The 11,376-nt window shown below is 37.1% G+C and overlaps 1 protein-coding gene across 1 annotated transcript; it reads left to right on the top strand.

Annotated features, from left to right (window-relative positions):
- Positions 1–3,295: 3,295 nt before the first annotated feature.
- Positions 3,296–11,126, top strand: KRT222 (keratin 222). The gene is made up of 6 exons (XM_052658893.1): positions 3,296–3,391; positions 6,421–6,549; positions 7,276–7,496; positions 9,949–10,025; positions 10,352–10,487; positions 10,898–11,126. The coding sequence occupies exons 1-6, from the start codon at positions 3,296–3,298 to the stop codon at positions 11,124–11,126; spliced, it is 888 nt and encodes a 295-aa protein (XP_052514853.1).
- The last annotated feature ends 250 nt before the right edge of the window (positions 11,127–11,376 follow it).

The following is an 11,376-nucleotide window of genomic DNA, read 5'->3' as shown; positions in this document are numbered from 1 at the left end:
CAATAACTAACTGAATGAATGAATGACCTTCAGTCTTGAGTTCTAATTCTGAAGGGTCTGGGGACTCACTCTCGTGAATGTCCCTACAACTGGTGTTCTCAACCACATCATTTTGGTTCTTGTGAGTTATGTTATAATTAATTTGTCTCTAGTAACAAAACACAACATTTCCAAATGATTTCTTTTTCTCATAACTAGAGTAGATTCAAGATGATCCCTATAAGAAGGAAGGAGGTCCTTGCTTATTTGAACTCTGTTATGATTTCTAAAACATAAAGAATAGTATGTAACTCTAACTAGTGCACTGAGAGTTACATGGATCCTACAATTTTATATATGCCATAGTCTTTAATGAGCAATATTTAATGAGCTATCCATGTAATGAACTATTATTACCAATTTCTCTAATAAAAGACAGTATTTTTAACAACAAATTAGCAAAATTTTCCTTGAAAAGTGACATTTGAGATCTTGAATTAAATAACTTCATGATTCACATGCTTATAGAATACTTTTAAATACATCTCCTCTCTCATTAAAAAAAAAAAAATCTGGCACTATTTCTTTTAATCTAGTATGTATGTGGAATGTTCCAGACATGGAACTCCCATTTGTGTGGGCCAGCAGGGCCCAAATATTAAAGCTGCACTGTTTAACACAGTAGCTACTAGCCATGCGGGTTCTAAGCACTTCAAGAGTAGCTTGCCCAAATTGAAATGAGCATAACAATACGCATGGGATTTCAAAGACAGTATCACAGATAAAGAATGTAAACTATCTCATTAATACTTTATATTTATTATATGGTATATGGTCCAGCTCTCACATCCATACATGACTACTGGAAAGACCATAGCCTTGACTATACAGACCTTTGTTGGCAAAGTGATGTCTTTGCTTTTTAACACACTGTCTAGATTTGTTATCGCTTTCCTAATGAGAAGGCAGAGTGCCAAAGAATTGATGCTTTCAAACTGTGGTGCTGGAGGAGACTCTTGAGCATCCCTTGGACAGCAAAGAGATCAAACCAGTCAATCCTAAAGGAAATCAACCCTGAATATTCATTGGAAGGGCTGATGCTGAAACTGAAGCTCTAGCACTTTGGGCACCGGACACAAAGAGCCAACTCATTGGAAAAGACCCTGATGCTGGCAAAAAATTGAAGGCAGAGTGAGAAGAGGGTGACAGAGGATGAGATGGCTGCATGACATCACCAGTTCAATGGGCAGGACCTTGGGCAAACTCTGGGAGATGGTGAGGGATGGGGAAGCCTGGCATGCTACAGTCCATGGGGTTGCAAAGAGTTGGACATGACTTGGCAGCTGAACAACAATAACAACTACATGATGTATCTTAGATATTTAAGGTTAAATAAAATGTTTGAAAATTCATTTCACTTGTTTCTCTCTATTGATATGATGACTAGAAAGTATTAAATTACATATGCGGTTTAAATTCATGGCCCACATTCTGTTTCTTTACTGGAAAGCACTGCTATAATGTAGAAATACCTGAGAGGTTTGTTTCAGATGCAGATTGCCAGGCCTGGAATCTAGTTCAGCTCTCTATATTTTAGGCAAAGATTAGCAAGAACTGCTTAAAGTAATAAGAGTTTAATTCTTTCCTGATTCTCCTTGCACTATCAATGCCTGTTTCTCTTCCCATTTCTCAGTTGCAATTACCCAAAAAAGAGAATCAGTTTGGCCTAAATAATCATAAGCAATGCTCTTTAGTCAGAGCTTTTGGGCCAGGCTACCTCACAGGTCTCTGACCTACAGATTGACTCTTCTTGGGTTAAGTGTCCACCTCTAGACCAATCCACTGTGACCAATGGGGAGGGTGGAGGAGGCGAGGGCCAAATTAAACAGAGCAGAGGAATGACCTGGAACCTCACCTCTCAGCAGGAGTTCTGGGTGCCCAGCTTTGTTTGGAGGGGACTGTGAGAATGCCCGGCACAGACTGGACTAGCCAGCAGAGAGTTAATTCAGAAATTAAAAGAGCATAATGTACATTCAAAGGCCCTGTGAGCACCAGAGCCAAAGATCGATTATTTCCTGAACTACACTCCAGATACGATTTCAGCCAAGCCACTCTACAAATAACAGTGATAGATCTAGCCTTTAAAATATTTCAGTCATACCCAGCAGCCAGCTTTTCAGGCTAAACAAGGAATTTAGGTGGGGAGAGACATTACGCGGAGGCAGACTAGATAGTATTTGGAATACAGCCAAGGGATCAAAGCCCAGTCCCAAGGAGGCCATTACATCACCAATCACCATATGACCTTGGGAAAGACGCCCTAAGCCCTCCTGCACAGACTTATCATCTTTACAGTTTACAAAATGACAGGGATTGTGACAAGTAAACAGAATGACAGATGTAAAGGTGCTTTATAAAGTTAGAAGAGCTGCACAAATGTATGAGTATGCAGGAGTTGTCATGAACTCTATGTTTACTCATGAAAGAGTAATCCGACAATATATCTTATTTCTTATTTCTTAACACACCCAGCACAGGGGCTGTCTTGTTGTATTTCTTCAACCTTGTTGAAATGTTGGAAATGTTAACTGTCAGTTCTCATCCTCTATTAGCACTTATCTCCAGCCATAGCTTCATCTGTAATATGCCTGCAGAAATTCACCTCAATATATCAAACTCTGCCATCAGGCCAGCCGCCCACCACAAGTCAAGCAGTACGTATTTAAGAGAAATACAATCAGTCAATCTTGCAGCTTATGACAGCCGTCAGCTGAATATAATGGTCACTTTTTCCATAACTGTCAGAATATTCAAGGTTTACAACATATTCTAATGCCCTCCCATAGCATTTCTGTTTAAATAATCCAAATGGTGAGGAGAGTCATAAAAGAAAAGCTTAGGTACCATGTTTTAAGCCCAGGTTTATTTCCATGTAATATTTTAGGAAAACAAAACACAATTTTCTTTATGTTATGCCCCATTTTCTTTCCACAAGCTATATTAACTTCCCTCTGCCAAATGTGCTCAATTTTATAGAGACCCAATCCACGAATACTGAGACTGTCTTCCTTTTTTGGTTCCTTTATGGAGAGATTGACACTTCTACCAGATCAACAATAGGAGAAAAGGGTTTACTAAATATTTGCATAATTGATGAGAAACCCAGAGCTTTCCATGGCTTCTGAAAAAAGGGAGCTCTGTATCTTTAAGACTCCGTGGCGCTCTCTCTGCTCGCGATGCAGACAGAGCAGGTTCTGCCGCAGAGACTCATCCTATCGATAAGGTTCTGTTAGCCAAGGTGGAGGATGGGAAAAGAATGGAGCTGTCCCAGCTACTCAATGAGATCAGGGCAAACTATGAAAAGCTCCTCACCAGAAATCAGATAGAGACCGTGCTCTCAACAAGGATCCAGGTAATGATTTCATACAGACAGGCATCTTCCAGGATAAGGAGACAATCCATGTCTATCCAATTCCTGTCCCGGCCTCTCTGAGGTACAGTATTTCCTTTTCAATGCAGCATATACTGGGGAAGGAATTTAGGTTTTACTGCAATGTGACAGGGACTATAGGGGGAAAGGCTGTGTTTATTACTGTTAAATGACCATTAAATGAATGTTGATTGATGCATTTGATTTTTATATAAATCATAAGGTTACTGTCATTAACAAAACATCGGATCAGTATACAATAAAATGATGCACAGTAATCTCTTTTAGACATCTTATAGGAAGGAAGCATTTCAGATACCCTTGGAAGATATCACGGATTTACTTATAGAAATAATTTAAATAACACCTTTAAAATGACAAGCTTTATAGTGAATTTATCATCTTGCACACTTTGCAAGATAAAACTAAGTAAAATATTTCTAAAAGGTTTCTATCATGTTTTCATGAGTTTGATTTTATACCAGACTGTTACAAACAGAAGTCATGTGAGTATGTGAACATGGTATTCAGAAACTGATGTAAATTGGGACAATCAAAATTCTCCAAATCAATAAGGACTTTTCACTTTGACTATAGATTTTTTTTGCTTTTGTACTAAAAGGTGAGAAATGTTTATCTCTGTTACTAAGCATGTAATATTTAAGTGTTGTTTAGAAAAAGAGCCAAATTAAATAAGGGCTAAATCTTCATTTCATAGACACTTTAAAATGACAATCACCCTTAGCAATTAATTAAGGTCTCATCTCTAAACAAATGGAAAAACATCTATTTTAGAAACAAAGCTTCAGAAATTCAGGGGTTTTTTTTTTTTTTAGTTTACCTAACATATCTGAGTTCACGTTCTATTCCAAGCACCCAAACACAGCAAAGAGTTTACTTAAGAACATCACCAAAAAGGAAAAAAATATTGTTGGGTAATCATAGGATGTTATCGCATTAGTAATTCATTTTTAGTAATATCATAAATTTAATCTCTAGGTAACATTTTCAGTCTTCATAAAGAATGATCAGCATCTCAAATGAAGCAAATTCACTGAGATATTTGAAGTGTTGCAAGAATTCACTCACCTTTTACAAAGAGAAGAAAACAATTAATAGATGACAATTTCTGAAAATTATAAACCAAATAAACATTTTATTGTGCAATAATAGAAATACAAGTTACTTAGTTTACAAATCACAATGCTGAAAGACTAAAGTGAAAAAGCAAGACTACAGTAAGTTTTGTTTCCTTTTAACATAAAACTACTTTAGGGGACTTCTTTTTTTCCCAAAGAATTCAGAAAATCAACTAGAATAAATTTGAGAAAGCATGATTACTTAATTATTACAAAATAAATGTAAGCTATTTTAGTTATTTACAGCTATATAACAAACCACTCTAGAACTTGGTGAATTAAAAAGACAATTGTATTGTCTTTCATACTGCTATGGGTTAACTGGGTTTAGCGGGGGTGATTCCTCCACCGCGCATGACATTGGCCGGGACCACAGGCATCTTGGGGCACAACTAGGTTGGGACAGCCAACGTGGCTTACTCCTGCGTCTGGCACCTTGGCAGGACATTTCTGGAACGCTGGCTCAGCTGAGAGAGCTGGGCCTGTTTCCCTCCATCTGGCCTCTACAGAATCTCTCCAACAGGGTATCTGGACCTCTTATGCACTGAGGCTCCCAAAATATAACCAGGGCCCCTGAAAGCACAGAAGTGGAAGTTGTCAGGGCTTCCTAAGGCCTACAACTGGCACATTTTCTATATTCTGCTGACTAAGGCAAGACACAAGTCATCCCAGATTCAGTGTGGAACAGGACCAAACAAGGACATGAATTTGGGGAGGTGTGATTCACTGAGAGCCATTTTGGAATCTAGCTACCACACAAGCCTAGCTGCCAGCTCCCCACTCAAAATCCAGTAGATATCAGAATTCTTATGCTCTTCCATTTCTGAGGTTCTTGTCCTCTTTTGCGGTTTCTCTAATACGTGTTGCTGCTTTGTTTTGCCAACCTAACACTAAGGATAAGTGACACAGCAAATGAATTTTGTCATCTAATTCCTTGAACTATACTTTATTGACTTTCATTTAATCCAATATTTCCTTTAAAAAAAATCTATTGTACCACCAAATTAATTTTTGTGTGTTTTAAAATGTATTTTTATATGAACATTAGAAAGTTCTAATTTTTGCCTCAGAATAGTACAATCAATTCCATACACTGCTCCTACCGTTCTTCGGGCCAAATGTTGAGAATTCTGTCAAAAGACACTTTCATTCAATCCCAGAATCAGCATAAGAACACTTACAGTTGAATATAAGATAATTAACTCATTATTTAATATGAGAACATTTAGAGAGCAGTTTTTAAAGATGCCGTTTTGCTACTACCCTAGATATCCAAAGTTAGCGTGCCTTCTAAAAATATCATTTTGAAAAAGGTGAATCAACAGTGGATTCTTTTAATATAGAAGTCTATTTTAGAATCTCTGATGCCTATGATAACTTAACTCTCTAAATTATTCATAATATATTTTCTAGTAGTATTTACTTCCTGTTCATATATCCAGTCCCAGAAATAAGCAATTCATTAAGCAGCTTATAAGAAAAAAGTGGGGGAAGGGGAAACTAGTAGCTAAATTCTATCTTTCTTCTTTAATGATGCCATAAATAGTGGAAAGTTAAGAATCAGAGGTCTCAAACTTAGGCCTTGCAAACTTACTTCTCATTAAAATGTATTTTTCTGCATTTCATAGACGGTCATGGTAGGAAAGGAGTTTCGAGGTTCGTTTTACATCTGAGAAAACCGAGTGCAATTAACTCACGCATGTGTTTAATTAGTGACTGAGCAGCAACCAGAACATACATCTGTAGTTTAAAGAAAAAAGATTTGATTCCTATACTATTTGTCTATAACTGCTTTTAAAGGTCTCATTTTCAAAAGTGCCCTTTTTGTTGTCGTTGTTGCTGCTATTATTGTTGTTGTTGGCTTTCTTCTAGTTGGAAGAAGATCTAAGCAAAAAAATGGACAAAGATGAAGAGGCTTTAAAGGCAGCTCAAGCAGAACTCAAGGAAGCCCGACGCCAGTGGCACCACCTGCAAGTGGAAATTGAATCTCTCCATGCCGTGGTGAGAATGACCTCAAGGCGGCTGGCCCGTTGGGTCCCCAGATGTTATCTGATTAGGAGAGGGAAGGAGTAATATCCATTACTGGACAGTGAAAAACTAAAAATCAGGGCACTGAATTCTATCCATTTGACCTAGTTCAACTAGCGCCCCGCCTCCATTATGGCCATGTCGATCATCAGTTCACTGAAGGTTTAGTTCACACTTAAAATAATGAAATAATCCTTACTCCAGAACCCTGGGGTTCTCTAAATGTTAGAATGAGGGCAAAGAGCTTTTGTCATTATCCAAAGTCCTAACAGTGGAGGAGTCTTTTGTCCAAGCTACAAAGACTTCTAATAGAAAAATATTAAACACTTTCCAAAAATGCCTTTTATAAGGAGTCTGCTCTGGCTTTAATATTTAACATTCTATACTTTTCAATATTTATGAAATCAAATAAATCAGGGTGATAATAAACTAATCATACTGCAGATTCCTTTGGGGGAGGGCATATGAATGATCACAGGTTTCCTTGGAAATAGAAAACTCTCTAGCTGTAGATAGAAAATACAACTTTTTAAAAGTTGGGCCATACCTAAGGCTGTAAGGAAATACCTCTTGCATAAGCGCTATACAATTATTGCAACCTTTTAAAGAAAGAACTCAACCGAATGAAGACATTGCAAATCAGATTTCAGAGACACAGTTTGTTTCCTTGATTCACTGATGAAGATCTGTATAAAACAGGAAAGGGGTCTTGAAAACTCCCTACATGCCAGTGAGCAACATTACCAGATGCAGCTGCAAGACCTAGAGGCAGTGATTGAAGGACTAGAAAAAGAGCTACAGGAAGTAAGGCGCGGCATTGAAAGGCAGCTTCAAGAGCATGAAATGCTCCTCAACACCAAGATGAGGCTGGAACAGGAAATCGCAACATATCGCCGCCTCCTAGAAAAGGAAGAAATCAGGTACCTAATTTCCATTTAGTGAATGACCAGAAATATAGAGCCCCTTAGGTCACTGATGTAGTCGTAAAAATTAAATCTAAAAACCTATCATTACCAAGGCATGATCACTGAGTTCCTACCACAAAATAGGCACTGCAAAAAAATTAGTGGGAGAACTAGTTCCAGCCCCCTCAAATTATCAGGGACTTTCTCGATGGCTCAGCCAGGGAAAGAATCGTTCTGCAATACAGGAAACGTGGGTTTGATCCCTGGGGTGGAAAGATCCCCTGGAAAGGAAAATGGCAACTCACTCTAATATTCTTGCCTGAAAAATCCCATGGACAGAGGAGCCTGGCAAGTTATAATCTGTGGGGTCGCAAAGAGTCAAACATGGCTGAGCGACTAAGCACACACTAAATTATGAATAGACGAGCCAAAATCAGGGACTTGAGCTACAAGAAAGAGCACAAGCAAGCCTGGAACAAAATGGAAATGATCTTCCATCACTACAAAGAAGACCTTCCTTAACATTCTCACTTTCCCTGCCATTCACCCCTTATAGAATTAGTGCCTCCAACAGACCACCCACGAAGAGTGTTTGAAAAATTCACACATTACTGCTTTTCCCCTTCCCATAAGGGCCCACTCCAGGCACACATCAAACTCCAAAATAATAATAATACTATTAGTAATACTGTTGTTACTATTATTATATTACAACCATGGAAAGCAATGTTGTTCTATGTACACGGTTTGAAAGACTTCCAGATGCTCTGACAACAAAAGGCATTAAAAGAGGGATTCTTAATAATTCACACACAGTTTCATAATCTGCAATCACTTGTAAGGTCATATGACTTGGAGCACAGCACAACCTACAATTTTCAATATTCCCAGAAAAATAAAGCTTTATTTGTGCTTGCTTCAGAATTCTGCTGCTGCTGCTGCTAAGTCGCTTCAGTCGTGTCCAACTCTGTGTGACCCCATAGATGACAGCCCACCAAGCTCCCCCGTCCCTGGGATTCTCCAGACAAGAACACTGGAGTGGGTTGCCATTTCCTTCTCCAATGCATGAAAGTGAAAAGTGAAAGTCAAGTCGCTCAGTCAACTCTTAGTGACCTCATGGACTGCAGCCCACCAGGCTCCTTCGTCCATGGGATTTTCCAGGCAAGAGTATTGGAGTGGGGTGCCATTGCCTTGTCAGAATTCTGAGTCCTCTATAAAACTGGGTGAAACTACTATCATCTATAATAAGTTTTAACATTTACCAAATCTTTGAAAAACACAAATTGAATTAAAAATACCATTTAGTAGTTAAGTGTTGCTGGGCAAATTATTGAATCTCTCTTTGTCTCAGTTTCTCATCTATAAAATGCTTACCTCAGAATTGCTGAGGATTAAATGAATTAATGTTTGTAAAGTGCTTAAAACAGTGCTATGTAAATAAATTATATAGCTGTATACATATAATTCATTTATTATTAAATAAAATGGTTGTAGATTTGGTTTAATCCCTAATCATTCAAGATGTTGATAAGGTGGTCTTTAACATTCCTTTAACACAATTTTTAAAGTTTTATTATCCTATATTTAAGATACACAGGTATTTGGGCTTCCCTGGTGGCTCAGATGGTAAAGAATCCGCCTGCAATGTGGGAGACGTGGTTCGATCCCTGGGTTGGGAAGATCCCCTGAAGAAAGGAACAGCTACCCTCTCCAGTATTCTGGCCTGGAGAATTCCATGGACATATGAGCCTGGCAAGCTACAGTCCATGGGGTCACAGAGTCGGACATGACTGAGCAACATTCACTTAAATTTATTTAAGATAAAGTTACAAAAGTTATCAAGAAAAATATAATGAACTCCTATGTTTAAGAAGTGAAACATTCATAATGTTACTGAAGTCCCCCTAATTCCCACCCCAGCACCTAAACCACACCCCCACCCATCTTATCCCCCTCCATCAGTCTAACCTGGCTCCCAGGTCTGATGCTTATAAGTCTCATTATATTTATATCCCTAAGCAAAATGGGGAATTGTTTTGCATATATTTTAATCTTTGTAAAATTAGCTAGCTACAATCTTTCTTCCCCCCTACTCAATGTTATACTTGGGAGATTGTTCCCTACAGATACAGTGTATCTTTAGTTCACTTATTTTCACTGTTAGATAGTATTTCCTTTGTATTGGTGATGGTTTAGTCGCTAAGTCCTGTCCGATTCTTGTGACCCCATGGACTGTAGCCTGGCAGGCTCCTCTGTCCATGCAATTCTCCAGGCAAGAATACTGGAGTGGGTTGCCATTTCCTTCTCCAGGGGATTTTCCTGACCCAGGATCAAACCCAGGTCTCCTGCATTGCAGGCAGATTCTTTACCAACTAAGCTACAGTTTATCCATTCTCTTATTGGAGAGCATTTGTTTCAATTACATGCTAATACAATGTTGCTCCTATAATTTTGTTTCCAATTTCAGATATTATGGTAGTATCCAAGGTGGGAAAAAAGAACAAAAACCTACCACAAGTAGAGTCGGTTTTGTTTTACCTTCAGGTGAGTTTGTGATTTAACTAACCTGAAAAGTGAAGTGCCATTTATAGGCACTTCACTTTAGTTATTATATTTTTATTATAATTTATTAATAATATGATATGTAATTTATATATATATTATTTAAAATAATATAAAGTATATATTATATAATAATATATTATATAATATTTAATAAGAATTTATTATAAATATTCTAAACTAGCAAAAACAGCAATATTTGAATAAAGTTTGACATACACATTCTGACTAGTACTTAGTATATAATAGTACTGTGAATAGTACTGTGACTGTTGTAATTTAATATTTCATAAATAATATTTTCACAGCCATTATAAACGAAATATCTTTTTCAACAAAAGTCCCACAAAAGTATGAGGATGAAAAAGTGGAAACAGTGACCAAACAGGCAATATTAAATGGAAATATTGTGAAAGAAAGCACTGAAGCTCATGGCACAATTCAGTAAGTAAAATAATTTTCACTTAGAAATAATAATGAACACATGCAAAAGAAATTAACTTCAATTGAGTAATCTCAGTAATCTTTGAATGTGTCTAAACATAATTTTACATACTGTGATTTTTAATCAGACATGAATAAATATATAAAAACTCAGATGAAGTATTCAATCCTTTATTCATCATTTTTCCAAAAAAATGGCCAAGACATGAAAATTCCATAGAACCGCTTAGAAATTTTATTCATATGATTTTTAAAGAATGCACATTTAACTGTCACAATGTAAATTATAAATTGTAACTTAAAATTTAATATGTTATATACATTTCTTATCATTCATATACAATACATATTACATGTTTTTTACTATAGCTGTACTTCTTCATATAGGAAGATTTATTTTATCATTTCAGGACAGAGAAAGTGGATGAAGTTATTAAAGAATGGGAAGGCTCCTTCTTTAAAGATAACCCTCGATTAAGGAAAAAATCAGTTTCTCTTCGATTTGATCTTCATTTAGCAGCCACTGATGAAGGGTGTTCACAGACTAAGCAGGATAATCTACCAGATATAGAAGTCAGGCTTATCATGAGAAGATCATGCAGTATCCCCTCTATCAAACGTCCATCAACAACTAATTAATCCAAAGACAGTATTTGACTTGATGTGAAAATGACATTAGGATGGACCAGGGTAGGCCTGCTGGCCACCTTCTGTTCCAAAATGTAAGTTATTAAGTATGTATGTTATGACCAATGTATGATTCATCAGAAAAAAAAAAGAGGGAGGGACAAAATGTCTCTGAATATAATTGTAGGTTTTTGTTTTTTTTTTGGACAAAGGGAGCTTAAAATCAGAAATTAAGTACAGGTTCTATTTTATTTATTATCCA

This window comes from Budorcas taxicolor, chromosome 19, assembly GCF_023091745.1.
Source record: "Budorcas taxicolor isolate Tak-1 chromosome 19, Takin1.1, whole genome shotgun sequence".
NCBI lineage: Eukaryota > Metazoa > Chordata > Mammalia > Artiodactyla > Bovidae > Budorcas > Budorcas taxicolor.
This window is presented reverse-complemented; position numbering and strand designations above follow the sequence as displayed.

Bases quoted from the DNA above. Each gene is read 5' to 3' on its own strand.
- KRT222 (XM_052658893.1), top strand. From the start codon at position 3,296: ATGGAGCTGTCCCAGCTACTCAATGAGATCAGGGCAAACTATGAAAAG. The intron at 3,392-6,420 runs GTAATGATTTCA...GCTTTCTTCTAG, and splicing joins TGCTCTCAACAAGGATCCAG to TTGGAAGAAGATCTAAGCAA. The intron at 7,497-9,948 runs GTACCTAATTTC...TTCCAATTTCAG, and splicing joins CTAGAAAAGGAAGAAATCAG to ATATTATGGTAGTATCCAAG.